Source organism: Impatiens glandulifera, chromosome 2, assembly GCF_907164915.1.
Source record: "Impatiens glandulifera chromosome 2, dImpGla2.1, whole genome shotgun sequence".
Classification (NCBI taxonomy): Eukaryota; Viridiplantae; Streptophyta; class Magnoliopsida; order Ericales; family Balsaminaceae; genus Impatiens; species Impatiens glandulifera.
Genome location: NC_061863.1, coordinates 3,987,382 through 4,008,641, shown reverse-complemented (window position 1 = coordinate 4,008,641; position 21,260 = coordinate 3,987,382). Strand labels below are relative to the sequence as shown.

Here is a 21,260-nt window from a genome sequence, read left to right as displayed (position 1 = left end):
ATTTAGACCGATTGATGAGTTTTATTTACACTATTTAGTTAGACTTGTCAATAAGAATGGGCAACCTTGTATTAATGTCTATTACAAACTTTTCAGACTGATACTAAACCGAATAACCGATCCGTTAAATGTTTGGTTAATCGGTTTCATAAACTGTCGGGTCAATCGGTTAAGTTTTGTTATGAATCATCGTTACTAATGAATCCAAAGGATCTCTAAATAGATCAAAAGATCATTTTTTAGACCGGTTCAATCGATTTTATTTAGACCCTTTAATTAGACTTTAATATTATACATCTATCATCAATATACTAAAAGATCAAATAACAATCTTTAATACTTGTAACACAGTTTTTATCTAGGTAGAACAAGTTCAAGCTTCCTATGTGATGATTTCATAAAAGTGTTAGAAAAATCAACTCTACCATAATTATACATTAATTTGAGAATTCTTGTGCATATTTTTATGTGTTAGATTTATTTCTGCTTATTTATTTGTTGTTTATTGATTTCTCAAGTTTGTAATTTACTTTTATCCTTAGACATTAATGCATAAATAATTTGATATTTTTATTAATAAATTAAGTAATTTGATTGTATGATGAGGGGTTATATATTTAAAAACAATCCAAACTATCCAAGATGAAAGAAGCTTAGATTCATAATTTAATCTCCAACAATAAAGTTAAAGAGGGAAATCATATGATGAATGTTACACCAAAATCCATAGACCTCTACTTCAAAATTAAAATTCAAATATGGTGTACAATTGTTCAAAACAAAATCAAATAACCCACTCACCACCCTAAAAGGAAAAGCCAATAGGTTAGTCGAGTTTAAGGGAAGCTTTCGCCATAGCCAATGCACCGTCATAACTTAAATTTCCTCCAATAAACCCGCTCATATGAACAAAAACACAACCGGGTATACCGTTCTCCTTCGACAGTTCAGCATCTCTCAAACCCCTCCATTTTGATGGAAGAGGCTTTCGGCTCTCAAATTTCTCTGGTGATACAGCTACCGCTTGCACCCTCCATTGTTGTCCTCTTTCGTCCTGTCAATCATCAGAGGAAAAGCTTTCTATTCAGGTCCAATTCCAATGTTTGTTTGAAATTTATAGTTTAAATTCATATTCAAAGGAAATTAAAACCTATATACTAGAAATACATTTCCAATGATTTTCTTTTTTATAGACTAGAAAGTTGTGTAATTCTCATCATCAATCAAATCATTCAAAATCAGTTAAAATACCAAATTTAACACAAATAAACTCAAAATAACCCACTTTTTCATCCAACAAAGTTTTGATTTCATAACATAAACCTTTCCAAATAACCCCACATCAAACAAGCTATAGGGTTTTCTCCCCAAAGAAAAGGTGAGCACAACATCTCAGTTCAATCAGGTAGCTCTAACTATTTATCCAAACATGGGAAGTTATGGAAGAGTGAGTTATTTGGGTAAACTCAAAAGGTATTTATGTAAGTGTATCTTAGTTGATGATATGAATAATGAAAGAATTGATGAAAAAATTGTGGGTTATCGAGGATTATTCAAATAACTCAATCCAAACAAGGCTTGACATGGTTTGATCGTGGATTATTTGGAAAAATCTTGTTTGATAAAAAGTGGATTATTTGGATTAAATTACTAGAATGTAGTTTTGTATTTAAATTTGTATAAAATTTAAGGTATATTTTGGTTGATAAATTGAGTGATTTTATAGATGAGAGGATATGCGATCAGATAATTTTTTATTTTATTTTTTGAAATAATCAAATAACCCATGATCAAACAAATTCCAAATGTAGGCTATAAGATTTTGGAAGACACTTGCAAGTACAACTATTCAAATAAAGTGCATTAGGAAGAAAAGAACAAAGGAGAGGGAGGGTTCTCAAATACCTGGTATAGTACATATTTTATGGTTGGATTGTTCTTCAATTCCTCCTCAATCTCAAATAAATGGAGCTTCCACTGTAAAACATCATCACACTAAGTCAAAATCCTTCGTTGCACAACAAGTAACAATATAAAAATTGTTCATTGCAATTAATTATCTACAATGCACACTCAAACGTAGTTGTTGGTGGTGTGATGTTGGATTCAGATGGCATTTTAAACCAAAATTTATTCCTTGGAGAAAGCTAACACGGACCCCACTTCATCAAGGCTTTCTTAATGGGAATAAACATGAGACAATTGGTCTATTAGGCAAGATTCCTTTCACTTCACCATACTACCCATATACTATTTTTTCCTAAAACCAGAGTTTTATTATAATATACAGTCTAATATACCATACTACTACTGTTAAATAGGGCTTGTGTTAAATAGGGCTTGTGTCGTAATTGGGATATCATTTAGTTCCATTCTAAGAAGGGTTGTGTCGTGCTTGGTATCCACTTTCTTAATTTTTATGGTCTTTGGATGAAGAAGAAGTCAAAATTAAAGTTGGAGAACGCATTGATGATACTTGAATGCTAGGTTAACAACAAACGAAAGAAGAAAATATATATCAGATAGTAACGAGAATTCAGATTAAAATATTTGGGTGAGTGTTTGACTTTCGATGACATGGAAGAGTAGTTAATTGGAGTTTAGATGATTACTCTTTTGAAATCTACCAGGGTAACTCAAGTGGAAAGATTCTACCCAAGCCTAGTCGAGGAAAACTTAATCTGAATTATAGAGCTATGACACAATCAAACCCAAACAAACAAAATGTCTCAGGTTCAATCACACTAAGAACGCCTTGAACAAAATGGGGGATTGTGCTAGCTTCCTCCAAGAAATAAACCCTGGTTTTTAACAAAAAAGAAAAAAAAAAGGAAAAGAAAGATAACTACTATTTTGATAGCTATGTTGAGGTTGATTCAGATGTGAAGATGGAGTTTGAAAGATCATTGGTGCTTATGGTTAGTACACATCCTAATATATAGCAATCTTTATGACTCATTATTCAGAAAGAAACGGCAGAAAAGTGAACAAAATATTAATAGTTCATCAGTGAACACTTACAGGACAAAATCTACTCAACACCATAATCTCTCCACTGGGATCAATATTATATCTTGAGGAAAGGCACTCCATGACAATGGAACGGGCTGGCAACCATGATCTAGCGTAAAACTGGACACTCTGAGTAAAGAGAAAGAAGGTTAGAAATACAATTACAAATTAAATGGTCAAAATATAAAAGGTGAAATTATTATGGTTATAATCTTACATTCAAAAACTCACTACCAGCCAAAGCCATTGCCTTTTGAAAGGCTTCATTCTCCTTCTCAGGTGACTGATCAGGATCAATCCAATCCAAATTTAATTTCCCAACCCTTGATGATAAATGTGTGCTATTTGTGTATCTTGGAGGCTCCTCTGTGTCATATTGATTGATTCCATTGTCAATTGCATCAATTGCCTGAAATTATTAATTGAAATTTAAGGTCACATATTCATATTCATTCTAATCAAGATCACATATTAATTTTCATTGTACACATAGAACTACAACAATTGAAACAATATAAGAATTTGTAAACAGCTAATACCTCCATGAAGCTTTTGTAAACAGCCAAATGCAGTTTAAGAACATTTGGGTGTCCTTGATCAACCCCTAATTCTTTAGCAATTATCTCCATTCCAAAATGCTGAAAATACAAAGTACTATCAGCATTCAAGAAGAAAATGCAAGCAATCTTGAGCAAAAAACAAATAATAAGTTCTCACCTTATAAACCAAACCAGCACTACTAAGCTTAGTGGTGAATCCATGCCCAAACACCTCACTAAAACCTTTCTGATGATGATCATACCTATCATTACTAGGATCATAAACTCCTCCAACATCAAGCACAGCATCAAGTGTTTCCAGCACCTAAAATCCATTCAATTAGTAAACTCATCGTGATAAATTAAGGTTCATATGTAAATTTACCTTCGGGTCTCTGGAACGAACAATTTCAGCACCATAGAACTTGTTAGTGAGACGAATCATGAAACAACCAAGAGCTTCGTCGCAATGGAAGCTTCCATTGTGAGTACCGACGCGTTTAGTAGAAGAAAGAGGGGAGGCGACGGGAGATCCTGAAGAGTAAGGAGAAGTGGAGATTCTGGAAGGAGAGAAAGCCATGAGATGGAGAGATGGTCGGGGATGGGAACGGAGGATGAATAGGCTCTTGTGGTTGATGGCTCTGGCAAACACGAACATACACACGCGCCGCCGTTGATTCCGGCGAGAGGAGGTTTTAGGGTTTAGTGAAGAAATGAGGGAAAATGGGGAGTCTTTTAGTCGCTTTGTTGAAGATGGAGACGAAAACGGAACCCTAAACCAGGTAGACCGGTGATGAATCGAATTTCAATATCTTGTTTAACCCGGACCCGGAATCCATCTTAGTTAGGCCTTGTTTGATATTGGATTCATTGGTTTTAATCCAATAATCTTTTATCTCCTATCATTAATAATGGCTTATTTGATTCCAATTTATTTGTTAAAGGCACCATTACAGTTTATAATTAATTATTTTAGGCTCAATTAAAATTAAGAAGAATGTAAATTTTATTATCGAACTATAATAGAATATTCATGATATACTGAACTAATTTGTGTTCGTTTATATCATTATAGTTAAATTTAATGTTCATATATATCACTAATTAATAAAAACATAAAATACATTAAGAGAGAGTGAAATTGACATTTCATTTTTTTAAAATTAATATACATTATATTTTTATTTTTATACACAATTTATAAATAATAAAACTTTTATAATTTCAGAGATATTAATCAAACAATCTAATATATTGAAAGTCATTAACAATATTTTTTTTTAAAAAAAAATTAATATATTTTTAATATTTATTTTTATTTACGGACTTTATTATTTTAAAATGTTAATAAAAATAAATGTTGAAAATATATTAATTTAAAAAAATGAATTATTGTTAATGTTTCTCAAAATGTATAATTTGTTCGGTTGATGTCTTTAAAAATATATAATTAAGTTTTATTATTTAGAAATAGTGAATAAAAAAAAATATAATATATATTAATTTTATAAAAATTACATAATATATATCATTTAACGGAAAACTTAACAAATTTTGATGTTTTATCAAGCAGTGACATAGATGAACATTAAGCTCAACTATAATGGTATGAACGAACAAAAATTAGTTCAGTGATATACGTAAATATTTCGTTGTAGTGTTCGATGATAAAATTGATATTCTTCTCAATTAATATTTGAAGCTCAAATTTAGATATAATTAGCTTATTAGGCTTAAACTATCACAATTTTAACTATTTAAGACTTTTTAACACACGAATTATCTGCGTTATTATTTTAACATAATATTTTTCTTTTTTAAAATTAATTTATCACATTTGTAATAATAAATAATAGTTTTTCTAATTATTCTCATAAATTAAAATGCGTAATCTCGAAAACAATAATCAATTTTACAAAAATACATTTAAAATGTCTCTTAATATCATCTTATTTAAAAATGTGACAAATTAATTAAAAAAATAAAAATAAGATAGCGGATGTTTTTGTCAATTTGGACAAAAACTCAAAGACTAATATATATATATATATATATATATATATATATATATATATATATATATAACGATGCTTAATTTTTAAAGTATCCGGGTAGAGAACTATGGTTAATTTGAATATATATGTGAGAGTAAATGGATATTTGGGCCAAATTGTGGGTTGACCCGCCCATAAATTTAAAACGGTTAAAAAAAATAATAAATGCTATAAGTATGTTTCAAATTTGCAACATAACAAAAAAAAGTACAATTTTTTAACCAACTTGACTAATAAGATTTTATATTTTAAATTCAACATCAAATTTGATAAATGCGAGACGTTTTAAAAATATATATTCAACTTTTTAACTAATTAATCTATATATATATATAATGATGCTTAATTTTCAAAGTGTCCGGATTGCAGTGTCGAGATCTGTGGTTAATTTGGATATATATGTGAAAGTAAATTAAAAATACTATCATATTTTAATCTTAGATTTTGTTCTTCTAGGTTTTATATCATTATACGTGTAAATGTAAGGTCACATACTAATTTTAATAATTGGATCTGATATGATATAATTCAAAATTCAACTCATTTAATAAAAACGACCAAATAACAATTGTGCTAATTATTTTAAATGATTATTCTTATTTATTTTAAATTATCTAAGTTATTGTTATTCACTCAACTTTTTAAATATGTTTAATTTTATTTCTTCACACCAATATATTCATTAAAACTAATATAACAATTTATAACACAATCTTCATTTATTTAACATTAATGGCAGCTACAGCCTACAGTGATATTCCTTTCTTAAAAAATTTTTTTTTGACTAATTTCTCAGACTATTCTATTTAAAATTTTAACTTTTCAAATTAACTTGTGTTATTAATTTATTATTCAAAACTCACTTACTTATATTTATTTTATTTTAATTTATATATTAATTATACACACCTAATATTTACCTACACCAATTTAAATAAAAAATATATAATAAATAATAATTATAAGTTATTTAAAAATATATATATAAAAAAAACAAGACCTAAGTCATTTGACCAAACAAACTTAAAATGGTGGTTGGATCTATGATTTAAATAACCCAGCATGCCAGCCAGGTCCACCAGGCCCAATGCCAAAGCAAGCCTAGTTTTCGTGTGGTTAAAAAAGCAAAGAAACTCATAATTTTCTCATAAACCTAAAATCATTTTTCCTTTCTCTTGCCCTGATGAAGATGATTGGCGCCCATCCATCCTCTCCTTTCATCTACAGGCTGTTCGTCTTTCCATAAGGTCGATGAGGCATTTGTTGATCTTATCAGCTGAGCGTTTTTGGTGGATTAGATGAACGCAGATGGTTTATTTATATTATAAGTTTTAATTATAATTTTTATATAATATCATTCTTATCATAAGTTCATTTTCTCAACTTTTATATTTTAATATTTGTAAAATTTTAATTTATTAAAAAATTATGATAATCTCATTTTAATATAAACAAAATAAATATGATCCTAAACTAATTTAAAAAAATCATAATTTAATTTATAAAAGGTGTAACCAACACGCTTATAATAGATATAATAATGTGCTTAATAATAATGTCAATAATAATAAAATAATACTATTACAATATTTTATGTGCTTAATAATATTGTCAATAATAATAAAATAATATTATTATATTTTATTAATTATTTAATTATTATGTTGTAATTGTTTAAGATTTTTTAAATTAATTATACAATATATTTGTTTATGAAAATGATCAGGAGAGGGTAATATTTATTTTAAGTATAATTAAAAATATATTGTTATAATGTTCGCGTTCATCAAATTTGATTTTAAATTTAAAATATAAAGTGTTATTAGCCTAGTTGGTTAAAAATTCTAAAATAATAATAAATTAGGATCATAATTTTTATTATGATTTTTGAAATATATATTTTTTTGAATGTTTTAGTGAAAAAATAATTTAAAAGGTATTAAAAATTATTTTTAATAATTTTTTAAATAAAAATAAAATCTAATAATCCTGTGTAGCCGAAATTATTTTTAATCTTTTGTAACAGGATTCTAGACCATCAGATGAGTGCACAGATCTAATCCAACAGCCCAAAACGCGATAGTCCCCCGCTATAACGGATCCAATACACAGTCAACTGCACTAGATCAACTAACGGGACTAATTAACCTCGTTAGTCAAGCCCATGTTTGCCCATCGGAACGCGGACGACGTCAAACAAAACGACGTCGTTTCATTTGTCTTCTTCGCTGGGACGTAGGGCTCGTCGGAAGCGCGACCTCGCAAACATGATTCTTCCATAAGCTCTAGTTCATGCTACTAACATCCTTATCGCTCCAAATTTCGGCCACGACTCCCCCTCGTTAGCGCTTACATTTCCCCCTTATCCTCCAGTTTTATCCTACTGTAGATAAGGCTTCCACGATTTAGGGATATGATCGCCGGAGGGCAATTTCGACTTCAATTACCCCTCCCCGACCAACCTTAGGGCACTATAAATAGATCATTACCCTTCTACTACCAGACCATCAAACAATAACAGTCCCTTACAACTTCAATCGACAGATCCAAATTCCGGCCAAGAATAGTTTATGTGAAAACTATCTCCGACGATCCCAGTCGTGATTCAAGCTTCAGAAAAGCATTCCACATCTCTTAGGAGTGTTCTCCAGTTGTTGGTATGCTTTAAAATTATTTGTATCATGATTTGTGATTTAAAATTTGAATTTTTTTTTTCAAATTTCTTAAGTTTGATCGATTCAATCTTGTTCTTAAGCTTGATTATAGAATTTCTTTGTTTAGAATCATTCTATATATCATATATAAGATTTCTGCTGAAAGAAATCAGATCAAATCCACCTAAATCAAAAATTTTAGAAAATTGAGCTTAAAACTAGATTTTTCAAAAATTATGTGTTTTGAGTTTAATCCGATTTTTTTGGTTCAATTAGTTGCTATACATGTTTGTTAACATGTTAGAACGATTTCCAAGCATCTGTAATCATGTTTTATCATGTTTGATTAAACTGAAATTTTAAAATTTAAGTTTAAAAATTGAATTTTTGAAATTCTCGATCCTTGGTTTTAATCCAATTTTTTGGATCAAATTAGTTGTTATACATGTTTGTTAAAATGTTATGATGAATTCCGAGTAACTTTTCATCACTTTGATCATGTTTGATCAAATTCTTATTTTTGAAAATATTTAGATTTCGATTCAAGCTTAGAAAACTTTTTAATGGTGTTATAATGTTTTCGTTTTGGTTAAGATCAACTACATTCATAATTTCAAAACTAATGAACAAAATTAGACTTTGAAACAACCTAATTTAAAAGATTCCAAAATTTGACCTAGAAATAATGTTTTAAAATTGATCATTGTAAGACTTTCAAAATCGTGATTTAGGTTAGAACTTTTGTTCTTCATGAGCATATGAACTTGCTGGATCATGGTTTCATGATCTCAATAAAAAATTATGGACTTCAAAAATTTTGAACGAAAACAAGAACACTCGGTCCTATGGTTTTAGCCTAGGACTGGTGATCCTCGTTCCTGTTCTTTAGCAATGACCGAGAAAACGAACCCCATGTCAAAACCCAGGACCGAGAAAACGCACCCAGGACCGAGAATCCCATTAACGATTTCTTCAGCTAGGACCGAGGACCAAGACTAGTGTTTTTCATCTAGGATCGAGTTTTCTAACCCTAGGACCGATGTTTCTAACCATAGGATCGAGACCTCACTTGACCTAGGATTCGTAAAATTGACCATAACCCTAAACCTAGGACCGAGTTTTCTAACCCTAGAACTGAGCCCTCACTTAGCCTAGAACCGATGTTTCTAACCCTAGGACCGAGCCCACATTTAGCCTAGGACCGGTAAACATAACCCTAACCCTAGGACCGGTAAACTTGACCCTAACCCAATACCTAGGACCGATAGCTACCTAACCCTAAGACAAAATACCTAGACTGATAGACTTAACCCGAGACCAAGTCACCCGAGTTTGGGACCGAGCCTCCCGAGCCCAGGATTGAGCTCTCTAATCCCTTGACCAATGCGACCGAGCCCTAGTTCAGACCACCCTAGTCTTGACCGAACCCGACCGAGCCTAGATCGACCAAACTGAATCCCAGACCCTAGATCTGTTTGGTTCCACTTTTTAAAATCCAAAATTATTTTTGTAATTTTGGAACCCGAACCCAATTTCAAATAATCTCAAAATGTCAGAAAATAATATATTTTATATTTTTGGGATATTTCATAAACCAATGTTTTGAATAAGGCCCCGTTTAGAATTTATTTTTAAATTAATTATCCTCTTATATTTTCAGATTTTGTTAAATCAAAATAACAACGCTACAAGTACACACATCTTTTGAATAATTTTGTTCAATTATTTAAAGTTCATTCTTACTTATGACCTCTAGACTACTAATTAAAGGCAATGAATGTTATAATTGGATTTATAAAAGTCAGACTTTGTTTATTTTAGAAGAATTTTCGAAAACCGTCCTTAGGCGGCCGCAGAAGACATAACGCGAAAGCTCTTTCCCGAGCGTAAACAGACAATGAACCACATTGTTTTCAGAAACTCTAGTTTAAATACGTTTGTACACGTATCATTTTATTGATTTTCATAAAATTTTTTGGCGACTTTAATTTTCAAATAAATAATCTTTAAATTGGTTATGTTTAATTAATTTAAATCGATTTCAGATTAAACTGTTATTTAACTTGCGAGATTATTTAAAATTTGAACAAAAGATTAATTATTTTTACATAATTAATTTCTTACAGCTTCAGCTTTCAGGTATTTTCAAAATCTTTTAAAATTAAATATTTCATTTTAAAAGAGGTTTGACACGTAAACCAATGTTGAAACGCATTGAACATCGAGCCTCCCCCGATAATTCCTCCTTATTGCTACGTGTTTCTTGACACGTGTTAAGCTATGGAATATAACATAGATCCGCGAAGGGTTACAATATGATATAAAAATAATAATTTAAATATATATATAATAATAAAGTCATAATATTAATAAAAGAAAAAAAATTAAATAAATAAGGATAACTCGTTTTAAATAAAAATAAGTTAATTTAAATAGTTAGATCTAAAATAAGTTCAATTTAAAAATGAATAAATTGTGTCTTGCACTAAAAAATTAAGGGATAAAGACACTTAGTAATATGGGACCATTTTGGAAAAAACACAATCAAAACCGAATACGAAAAAAATAAGGTTATGGTTATGTATTTTTTTGTTCCGGTCAAAATCAGGTCGACCTGTTTAACCTAATTAATAAAATGTCAAATTATGAACGATCTGAAATGATTCAAAATAGACTCGATAACCCGTTTACAAGTTTCTATTGTTAAATTTTGTATTTTTTCTATTCACTCACTCATTTTTCTTTTGTAGATTTTTTTTATAAGTAAATTTGTAATTTAGTTTTAATTTTGTTTTATATTAATGTCATTTTAATTAGAAACAAAGATGTTAATTAATTAAATTGGGTTCAGTTCGAGTTAAGTTAGGTAAATTGGGTCAATCGGGTCGTGTTCCGGTCAATCACAAAAATAGGTCAGGTTCAAGTTAGAGATTTTGACACAAATTAAAACATGTTAGGTTTATGTTAGTATTGCTCAACTTATTAACCTATTAACCCAAACTCGTCAACTTGAAATTGATCTGAATTGTCGCCCCTTGAGTAACATATGTTTTAGGAAATATACACCTTACCAGTGTTTAATAAATACCAAAAAAAAGTAGTTGTATTTACTTCTAGCCAAATTTCCAATGACTAACACTGAAAATATTTCTAAATTAGTGCATCTCTAACCCGTGTCGGCCGTTAATATTTTCTCCTCCGCATTAGAAACCAAGAGGGAAACAACCATCGTCACCGCTACTCCGATAAAGTCAATTTCCGTTTAAGTTAGCCATGACTTCAATCTTCACTAAGGATGTCAATTTGAAATTACATGCGATAACCGAACTGAATTGCCTCGTTTGGGGTAGTTTTTCCCCAGTTTGATCGAGGATAGGACAGGAATGGTATTTGTGTTCCCCGCTTCGCCCCTATCTCACCCCAATTATGTCCCGAATATTATACACACAATTAAATATATAAAACCACTAATATATTTATTTATTCATTATATTCTATAAGAGTTTTAAGTTATTTTTATAATAATAAAAAAATTCAATATATTACAACATATATTATATTAAAAAATTCGTTTATATAATTTTATTATATAATTTTTTTTTTAAATATGGTATAAATAATGTCCCGTGGAAATTCTTCGAAGTAAAACGGGTCGAAATAATAAATACATTCCTCACTCTGAACCGTCCAATTGTCATCCACAATCTTCATAGGATGTAGCCCGATTATCCTCTCATAAACGACAATCAACATCTCTCACGATAGAAGCTAAGAGACTCACTCCGATATTTTGTATATCTCTATCTATCTCAATTAACACAAATTTCGCTATGATTTGCTAAATTTATTTTAAAGATAATGTTATTGTTTTAATTAACCAAGTTGACATAAGAGCATGTCCAACGCACAAGATCTCTGCCCATTTTTTTTTGGTCAAATCAATCTTCCACCTCAGCTAAAAGCGTGCACATGTTGTACTTGATCAAAACACTCCAATGCTTCAGCCTGCCCTTTTCTGAATAATTACAATGTTATTTTTATTTTATACTATTTTAATATTTTAAGTATAATAAAATTATATTTTTAAAATTATTACAAAATTACATTTTTAAAAACAATAAAACATGTTAATATAATTAATAGAAAAAGATATTAATTTATTTAAAATATATATTTATTAATTAAATATATATAATAATATTAAATAAAATAAAATATAAAATATTTTTATAATTTAAAATATATTATAATATTAAAAACATTTTTATAATTAAATATATAACTAATATTTCTATATTATAAGAAAATTTGAGAAGTTGAGGTCCTTAAAAATAAGAAAAGATAGGGGAAATATATTAATTTATTTAAAATATATATTTATTAATTAAATATATAACTAATATTTTTATATTATAGAGTATATTATATTATATAATAATTAAAAAGTCAGAGTTGAACGAGGCCCTTTTTTTTGTTTTTACATATAACGCATAAAATTAAAAAAAATAATGATCTGCCATTTTACACGCTGTCCGATGCAGGCACAGGTCATGCGCTGCACAGATGCTCTAAAGTTTCAGTGTTGTTAACCTAATTTTAGGTGTTTTAGGTATTCTTAGACAATCTTTCTTTATTTTGATCTAAAATCGAAATGAGTTGATTCATCTATATTCATCAAAGTCTATATAATTGAATTGTCCCGTTTTAATTCAACACTTGTGAGAGATGTGCTGATTTGAAAATATTTTTAAGGTCGATCATCTAAAATTTGGCCGGAGGTAAACATAAATTTTTTTAGTATTTTTTAAATACAGAATAAAATGTCTATTTTATAAAACACATAGCAATCTCTTTATCCCAAAAATTAAATATTTCAGATTAATTTTTTATTAAAACTCAATAAAAAAAAAACTATATATAAATGTGTGGATAGTTTTAAAATCTAAATCTAGACTCACATTTACATTTATGTAGTTAAAAGTGAGAAAACAAATAGGGTCTTAATAACTGAGCGGTTATATTGTCTTGTACGAATTGTCTGTCATTTAGCAGCGATGATCCAACTCACTCACATGGCGCCACTCTTCAAACCCCACCATCATAATAATAATGTCACCTCCATGTCACCTCCGCTTCTCTCTCCCTTCCTTCCATCTCTCCCCACTGTTATTTCTTCATATCTCCCCCTCCTCTCTCTCTCTCTCTCTCTCTCTAACCACATCTTCCATCTCTCCAATTCAGGGCGAAAATGAGGGAGATCCTGCACATTCAAGGAGGACAATGCGGTAATCAAATCGGTTCCAAATTCTGGGAGGTTATCTGTGACGAACATGGCATTGATCCTAGCGGTAAGTATAAAGGACCCGATGCACCTGGATCTTCCGATGTACAGTTGGAGAGAATCAATGTTTACTTCAATGAGGCATCCGGCGGTCGTTACGTTCCTCGCGCTGTTCTTATGGATCTCGAACCTGGTACCATGGATAGTATCAGATCTGGTCCTTTTGGTCAGATCTTTCGTCCTGATAACTTTGTCTTTGGTCAATCTGGAGCTGGAAATAATTGGGCCAAAGGTCATTACACTGAAGGCGCTGAGTTGATCGATTCTGTTCTCGATGTTGTCAGGAAGGAAGCCGAGAATTGCGACTGTTTACAAGGTAATTACTCATGCGCACTACTCCAGATCTCATTTCATCTATTGATCTGATATATATGGATCTACATTTCTGCATTTATTCATTATTGTGTTGTCAATTGTCATCTATCGATCAGGTTTCCAGGTTTGTCATTCTCTTGGAGGAGGGACAGGATCTGGGATGGGAACTCTTTTGATATCTAAGATAAGAGAGGAATATCCAGATAGGATGATGCTTACATTCTCTGTTTTTCCATCTCCAAAAGTTTCAGACACTGTGGTTGAACCCTACAATGCGACTCTATCAGTTCATCAGCTTGTGGAGAATGCTGATGAGTGCATGGTTCTTGATAATGAAGCACTTTATGATATTTGCTTCAGGACATTGAAGCTCAGTAATCCTACTTGTAAGTTTTATTTTGGGTTTGTTTACTTTCTTGATGAAATGTTAGTGTTAGTGTTACCTCCATGATCATAAACTATAATCTTCAAAATAACTTATTAGGTTAAGGTTGGTTACTTGAAAATTCCAATTCTTTTAGAATTTAAATCATATCAAGTTGAAGAAATCACTGGATTTGTAGTTTCAATTATTATGAACTTAGAGGGTTCTTAGTGGGAATCGAATCTGATAACTTTGATCTTTAACAAAACTCACCCGATTTGATTAATTGTAGTTTCAATTAGTGAAGATTGGAATTGGGATCTTGGCATTCCATTGAAATTTGAACTACAATTTCACTAAACTATGCTCAAACAATTTAAGTATTTGAAACTAAGTTGATTTGATATATCGGGAAAGTATTTAGAAAGATTATTTTACCCTTATAAAAACGTAATTTGATTATTAGATTACAGTGTTAAATCATCTATACCTTACTGAATTAAGCTGATTTTTTTAGCTTAAATTCAGTTAATCTAAATAGTTAAGGTTTTAGATGATAATTATCGAAATAACTTTAATGAAATAATCACTTTATTATTTATGTTCAATAAATCTTAATATTAAGGTTTGAATGTGCTTTTTTAAGTAAAAACTACTTTTAACCTTACAAGTGACATAATTTGATAAATTTTTGAGTAGTTATGTAATGAATGCTTTCACTATATTATGGAGCTAAGTCATATGATTAGATTAAGTGAAAAAGTTGAATTATATACTCATTAAAACATCTTAATTTGGTTCTTATTCTTACAGTTGGTGACTTAAACCATTTGATTTCTGCAACCATGAGTGGGTCAACATGCTGCCTTAGATTCCCGGGTCAACTAAACTCCGACCTAAGAAAGCTAGCCGTAAACCTAATCCCCTTCCCACGTCTCCACTTCTTCATGGTCGGTTTCTCCCCTTTAACCTCCCGTGGTTCCCAACAATACGTATCCTTAACTGTGCCCGAACTAACCCAACAAATGTGGGACTCCAAAAACATGATGTGCGCGGCTGATCCTCGCCATGGACGATACCTAACTGCCTCGGCCATGTTCAGGGGAAAGATGAGCACGAAAGAAGTCGATGAACAGATGATTAATGTTCAGAACAAGAACTCGTCGTACTTTGTTGAGTGGATACCGAACAATGTGAAGTCTAGTGTTTGTGATATACCTCCTATGGGTTTGAAGATGGCGTCGACGTTCATTGGTAACTCGACGTCGATTCAAGAGATGTTTAGGAGGGTGAGCGAGCAGTTCACGGCTATGTTTAGGAGGAAGGCCTTCTTGCATTGGTATACAGGGGAAGGGATGGATGAGATGGAGTTTACGGAGGCGGAGAGTAATATGAATGATTTGGTCGCGGAGTATCAGCAGTATCAGGATGCTACCGCGGATGAAGAGTTTGAGGAAGAAGGGGAAGAGGAGGGCGATGAAAACTGATGTAGGCCGGTCTGGACACCAATCAGACAAAAATTGTAAGTGTGTTTTATTAAGTGGATTATAATTGTTATTGCTTATATTTTAGTTGTGATTCCTTGCATGTTGTTCACTGTTTATTGTTGCATATCGTTTTATTCGAATAAGAATGTGTTTGTTGTGCTTTTGTGAGAAGCGCAGTTGGTGTGCTTAATAGGCGCGATTGTTTGATTTGACAAATGAATCGTATTTTGAGAAGATGTCAAAATTACGGAGAAATATCTAACAAAATATCACGTTTAACAAGAGAATTCTTCGTGGTTGCTCTAAGAGGAAATTATTGATCGTCGTCGGTGTAGTGATGATGAAATTATTGATCGTCGTAGGTGTAGCTGTAACGTCTAAAAAGGTCGACATCTTAAAGCATTAATTCGACTAGATAGTTTCGCCTCATAGCTTACCTTTCTCTCGAATCTCGAGTGCGATAAGAAACCAAAATGATAGGCTAAACTAAAGTCTAATTTGATGTCGATTTCATTAAATTCCGTGGCTTACCTTCCTTTCGAACCTCGTAAAACAAAATGAGAGTACGAAGTCGCCTCGTATAAAATGAGGCGAGGAACCGAAATAGGATTCAATGATATCGATTAGATTAGCTTTGACTTTTTAGAGTTGTCACCCCAATTTTCTCTTTATAAAATCGGGAAAAGCAAATATTGTGCGTTCTCAAACGCGAATAAAAGATATTCCGGTCAAGATTCGGGTTTGGGGCTTGAATACACGTGAAAAAAAGACAACAGCGCTATATCTCTTATGCCAATCAAATGATGGTCTCTATTATAAAAAACTCTAGCCATTCTATACAAAAAATATTTTTTTTGCAATTCATTTATTAATCCACCATAATACATGTTTCTAAGGATAAATCAAAAACATAATCATGTGATTAAAGGTTTTTATCAATTTGTTTCTAGGGCATTTGTTTCTAGGGCATGCATCTAAGTTATTGTCGTTGTACCAGAAAATAAATATCTAAAATTTAGATGAATACATGTGGATGAAAATAAGATAGATCAAATTAGAAAAAAATAAATAGATTTCAAATTAAACCTTTTTGTTGGAAAATATTTATTTAATCATTAGAATTGATTATAGGGTCTCACAATACAACTAATTCAAAAATACAAAATAAACCAGCAAAAGCCTGCCTAGAAATTAAACAGATGTACCTCATCTTTTAGGGGTAGCATCCTAATTATTTTTGTCTGATTATTCTCATAAACCCACTCTACAAGTTATCCAAATCAAATAGACATCAAATTGCACAATATCAACCCAATACAAACCCAAGTTTCAATAGAAATAATATTCATTCTTCTAATATTGAATTGTTAAATGATTGAGGAGAATTTTTTTGATCGACGTAATCTGATTCATTTTTGTTGAAAAATTAACAATTCTTTTTCCTCCCTTTTCCCCAATCACTCTTTCTATTGGATTACAAAGCAAAATAATAACTCACTCTTAGGTACAATATCTTCAATCTAATTCTCCTTTTTTTGCCCTTTCTGTTACTGATCCTTGTTTGGGGGTAAATTCGGTCATTCAAGCTGATAACGAGACACAAATCTGTCGAACCGTTTTTGAAACGGTGGTCCTAATCGATTTCTGGATTTCTCTAAGAACCTATTTCCAACTGACAAGAAATAAAAGCAATGGAGCCTTTCTTTGTTTTTACTGGGGGAGAGATAAGAAGGTTTAGGGTTTGGATGTTGTCCCACAATATTCAAAATATACAATATAAATTGTTGACCAGGTCAACCAGACCGGACATAAACCCACTTTACAAGGTATCCAAATCAAATTGCACAATATCAACACAATACAAACCCAAAGTTCAGTAGAAATAATCTTCATTCATTCTAATATAGGATTACAAGCAAAATAATAACTCACTGTTAGTTAGGTACACTACCTTCAATCTGATCAATCCATAAGTGTAACATTGCAAAAAGAAAAGAAAAGAAAATCTTGTTCAAAATCCATAAGGTTTCTCTAATTAGGGACCACCGGATATGCTGTGTGTCCCACGATAATATATCCGACTAGCTGTCTTTTTGTTCAAAATCTTTCAGAAATCGTTCTCTCGTAATTAAAAGTTAGTTTCTCTTTTTATGATTTCTGAACGATTTTGAACAACGGACAGCAAAATGAGATATATTGTGGAATAGTTGGTCATGACCCTCTAATGTAACAAGTCTTTTTCCTTGCCTGCTGCTACCTTACAGGTTCACTAGCACCTGTCTCAATTGGTGGACCAAATGTTGATGATGACTCCATAGTGCCCGTTTCAGGTGACTTTATTTTATTTTATTTTTTGTTGCAGAGTAAATAAACAACCAATATTAATACTCAAATATACATATATTTCTATTTTATTTATTTTGGTTGCTTTATTTTATTGGTCAATTAATTATATATAATGTTTTATTTAAATAGTCCGTAATTTAATTATTTTAAAATTCGGTGCTGGTACGACACCGTCCGTAATAAAATTTAGAAAATTATTTCAATAGTTCAAAATTATTTAAAATTAAAAATTGAGGGATAAAAAATGAGTATATAAAGTAGCTGAGCTCAAATCAAATTACTACTCTACATCTCGACAATAAAATTATTGATCGTCATCGGTGTACGTAGTCTAGATCAAATCACACCCGACGAGGAAGCTATTGATTGTCGTCGGGTGTATCCAAGAACAAATCCACCTCGCTAAACTTAGACGCTGACTTGAGAGTCAAGAGAATCAAACCCTAATCAAATCTTGTCAATATGTTGATTAATAAGTAAATATTTATGTTCACCCCTACTTTACTAGCATAAAAACTCTGATTCTGAATCGTACCAATTAATATTTATTCTCAAAGATAACCATAACCATTTCCCAAAAAAAATAAACATTTAGTAATAATAAGAAGTCAACACTTAACTCAAATTGCAACATTATTTGAATAAGCATAAATAGACAAACCACAAATTCCAACAAACATAATTCAACAAACTACTTTTCAAGCAAAGATCTCTTCAACACCATTACCCTTAATAACATCCATCTTGGCCTTCTCAATCTCCACTTCTTCCAAAACCTTTTCCTTAGCAAGTTTCTTCAACTTCGCCAATTCCAAATCCTTACTCATCTTCCTCTTATACATCTCCGCAAACGTTATCGCTTCCTCCATAACCGCCTTCTCCCCTTCCCTAATCTTCAATGGATAAACCGTCGCATCCGGCGCAGGATTTTGAAATGTCGCAATTGATAGCCTACTATTGTTTGAATTCACCACCGCCTGATGATCAGCATTCCTAAACCTCCCATTGCTCAAATACTACACCACCAATAACACAAAAATTATTAAATAAAACGAATAGATAATAGTAAATTTTACATAGTAATTTTTTTTTTATATTTTGTTTTCGGGTGGGACCCGAACCCTAAACCCTACATAGTTTCCACCATGTATATTTTTTTTTTCGAGTGGAATTTTGACCACACCCCCAAACCCCAACCTACTACCCTGTATTTTTTCAGTTGGGATTTTGATCAAACACCCTAACATAGATTCTACCCGAATTTTTTTTTTCGAGGAAGCCAACCCGAGCCCTAACATAGATCCGTCCTTGTATATATTTTGACGTAGAATTAGACTTAGACTTACATGGCCATGATCGCCCAAGTTAACGACGAAAGCGCCTTCAACAGGTTGAACAGTGATCCAGTTCTTACCGCCATCTCTAGTCGCTTGAAGACCGCCGACTTGATCCTGTAGAAGAAGCGTGATTGTGCCAGGATCCGTATGGCGTTTTAAACCTAGGGTTAGGTCAGGCTGAGGACATTTCGGATAGAAATTCACCACCACTTTCTGATCCATATCAACGCATGCTTTCGTCAATGCTTCCTTCTCCAATCCCATGGCTTCAGATAACACTTCAAGCAATTTACAGGCAAGATCCATCAGTTTCTCGCTGTAAGTTTCCGTCACCGACTTCCATCCCTCCGGCTGATCCGGCCATCTGGAGTAATCACGGTTACGAATAGGATACGAGAAGTATGTAACAATCTCACGCCAATCTTGCACAGCTTCTCCCTGTTTATGATACATTAATTGATCAGTATTCGAAACTGAAAACCTAAATTAGATGCGTGCGTTAATTAATTACCTGAAGATGACTAGAGACAATGAAACCGCCTTTCTTTCCACCGGACATGTCAAATCGGAGTTTATCTTCAGACGGTAAAGCGAAGAATTCACGAGCTAGACGAGTCATGTTTGAGATAAGATCGGTATCGACACCGTGATCGATGACTTGAAAAATTCCCCAATCTTCACAAGCATCGACGATTTGCTTACAGATCTCGGCTCTCCGGCCTTCGACTTCGTCGATTCCGGCGAGGGAGATAACTGGAACATCGTTGCTGAATACATTGTAGGCAACTTTAGGTCGTTCGTCTTCATCTCTTACGAACTTCTGTCGAAGAGTTTTCTCGTCGGCCATTGAGGTTAGTGTTTCTGTAGGCGCCATTAATGGAGTAAATAAAGCTCAGAGATTTGGTTCGGTTTGAGGAAGAAGAAGAAGGTGATGAACATTATATATATATATATATATAAGAAGATATGGCGTGGGAATTCAAGGACCGTTCATCCCACCTAACTTACGACACCGGTTTAACTCCTTGCACTTAATGAACAGTTCTAGCTTTATATGCCTTGTTTGATTTGAGTTTTTTGAAACAGTTTTATAAATGGTATTAGAATTAGTGTTATAATATAATTTTATTTTCACTAATATTTGTATATATAAATATCAAATTTTTGCATTAAAAAAAACAACCGATTTGGCATCATGTTTAGTCGGATTGAATTTTTCATTCCAGATTTTTATAATTCAAATAATATTTTCAGCGGTTAGTGGGTGATTTATGCTCAAATCCTTCGATTGTCCGGTGATTATTTTTCGAGTCATTTTTCATCTCATTCTTAACGACAAATGTGATGAAGTTACTGAATATAAAGAGTTACTAAAATTAATATTTTAATTGAAAACACTTCTACATGTATTTTTCTATTATTTTTATGAATTTTTTATTTTTTTTATCAGTAAATACTTAATTATTATCTGAAAGTAGAGTTGCAAATGAGTCAAGTCGAGTTCAACTTACTTTGATCTCGAGCTCGACTCAATTAAGTATTTATTAGCTCGACTCGAACGAGTTTATAAATTTGAGTTTGACCTCATCTCGACTCGACTATTTATCTCAAGCTCAACTTGAAAAACTTGAACTAACATTAAATTTTCAAATATTTGTCAATAATTTTTTATTTATTTTAAGTTTTAATATTAAAATAAATAAAAAATATATTATTTATTATTAGGTTCGAAAAAACTCGACAAGTCATCGAAAACGTATTATATAAGTTCAAACTCGACTCGAATATTAAACGAGTCAGCTCGAACTTGG

General features: G+C 31.6%; 3 protein-coding genes across 3 annotated transcripts; 1 reads left to right on the top strand and 2 right to left on the bottom strand.

The window, feature by feature from the left end:
* Nucleotides 1-634: 634 nt before the first annotated feature.
* Nucleotides 635-4,311, bottom strand: LOC124925800 (MYG1 protein-like). The gene is made up of 7 exons (XM_047465905.1): nucleotides 3,937-4,311; nucleotides 3,730-3,876; nucleotides 3,552-3,650; nucleotides 3,230-3,421; nucleotides 3,022-3,141; nucleotides 1,906-1,977; nucleotides 635-1,054 (listed from the first exon to the last, which is right to left on the bottom strand). Exons 1-7 carry the CDS (start codon nucleotides 4,207-4,209, stop codon nucleotides 827-829), a joined length of 1,131 nt encoding a protein of 376 aa, XP_047321861.1. The 5' UTR covers nucleotides 4,210-4,311; the 3' UTR covers nucleotides 635-826.
* Nucleotides 4,312-13,424: 9,113 nt separating this feature from the next.
* Nucleotides 13,425-15,929, top strand: LOC124927512 (tubulin beta chain-like). The gene is made up of 3 exons (XM_047467941.1): nucleotides 13,425-13,916; nucleotides 14,032-14,301; nucleotides 15,093-15,929. The coding sequence occupies exons 1-3, from the start codon at nucleotides 13,508-13,510 to the stop codon at nucleotides 15,764-15,766; spliced, it is 1,353 nt and encodes a 450-aa protein (XP_047323897.1). The 5' UTR covers nucleotides 13,425-13,507; the 3' UTR covers nucleotides 15,767-15,929.
* A 2,708-nt stretch (nucleotides 15,930-18,637) lies between these two features.
* Nucleotides 18,638-20,371, bottom strand: LOC124927024 (naringenin,2-oxoglutarate 3-dioxygenase). Its single transcript, XM_047467360.1, has 3 exons — nucleotides 19,961-20,371; nucleotides 19,459-19,887; nucleotides 18,638-19,128 (listed from the first exon to the last, which is right to left on the bottom strand). The coding sequence occupies exons 1-3, from the start codon at nucleotides 20,321-20,323 to the stop codon at nucleotides 18,811-18,813; spliced, it is 1,110 nt and encodes a 369-aa protein (XP_047323316.1). The 5' UTR covers nucleotides 20,324-20,371; the 3' UTR covers nucleotides 18,638-18,810.
* Between the last annotated feature and the right edge of the window lie 889 nt (nucleotides 20,372-21,260).

Coding starts and splice junctions, on each gene's coding strand:
- LOC124925800 (XM_047465905.1), bottom strand. CDS start 4,209: ATGTTCGTGTTTGCCAGAGCCATCAACCACAAGAGCCTATTCATCCTC. Junction 3,877..3,936: donor TTCGTTCCAGAGACCCGAAG/GTAAATTTACAT, acceptor AATGGATTTTAG/GTGCTGGAAACACTTGATGC. Junction 3,422..3,551: donor TTTACAAAAGCTTCATGGAG/GTATTAGCTGTT, acceptor TAATAATTTCAG/GCAATTGATGCAATTGACAA.
- LOC124927512 (XM_047467941.1), top strand. CDS start 13,508: ATGAGGGAGATCCTGCACATTCAAGGAGGACAATGCGGTAATCAAATC. Junction 13,917..14,031: donor GAATTGCGACTGTTTACAAG/GTAATTACTCAT, acceptor TCTATCGATCAG/GTTTCCAGGTTTGTCATTCT. Junction 14,302..15,092: donor GAAGCTCAGTAATCCTACTT/GTAAGTTTTATT, acceptor TTATTCTTACAG/TTGGTGACTTAAACCATTTG.
- LOC124927024 (XM_047467360.1), bottom strand. CDS start 20,323: ATGGCGCCTACAGAAACACTAACCTCAATGGCCGACGAGAAAACTCTT. Junction 19,888..19,960: donor TTGTCTCTAGTCATCTTCAG/GTAATTAATTAA, acceptor TATCATAAACAG/GGAGAAGCTGTGCAAGATTG. Junction 19,129..19,458: donor ACTTGGGCGATCATGGCCAT/GTAAGTCTAAGT, acceptor TTGGTGGTGTAG/TATTTGAGCAATGGGAGGTT.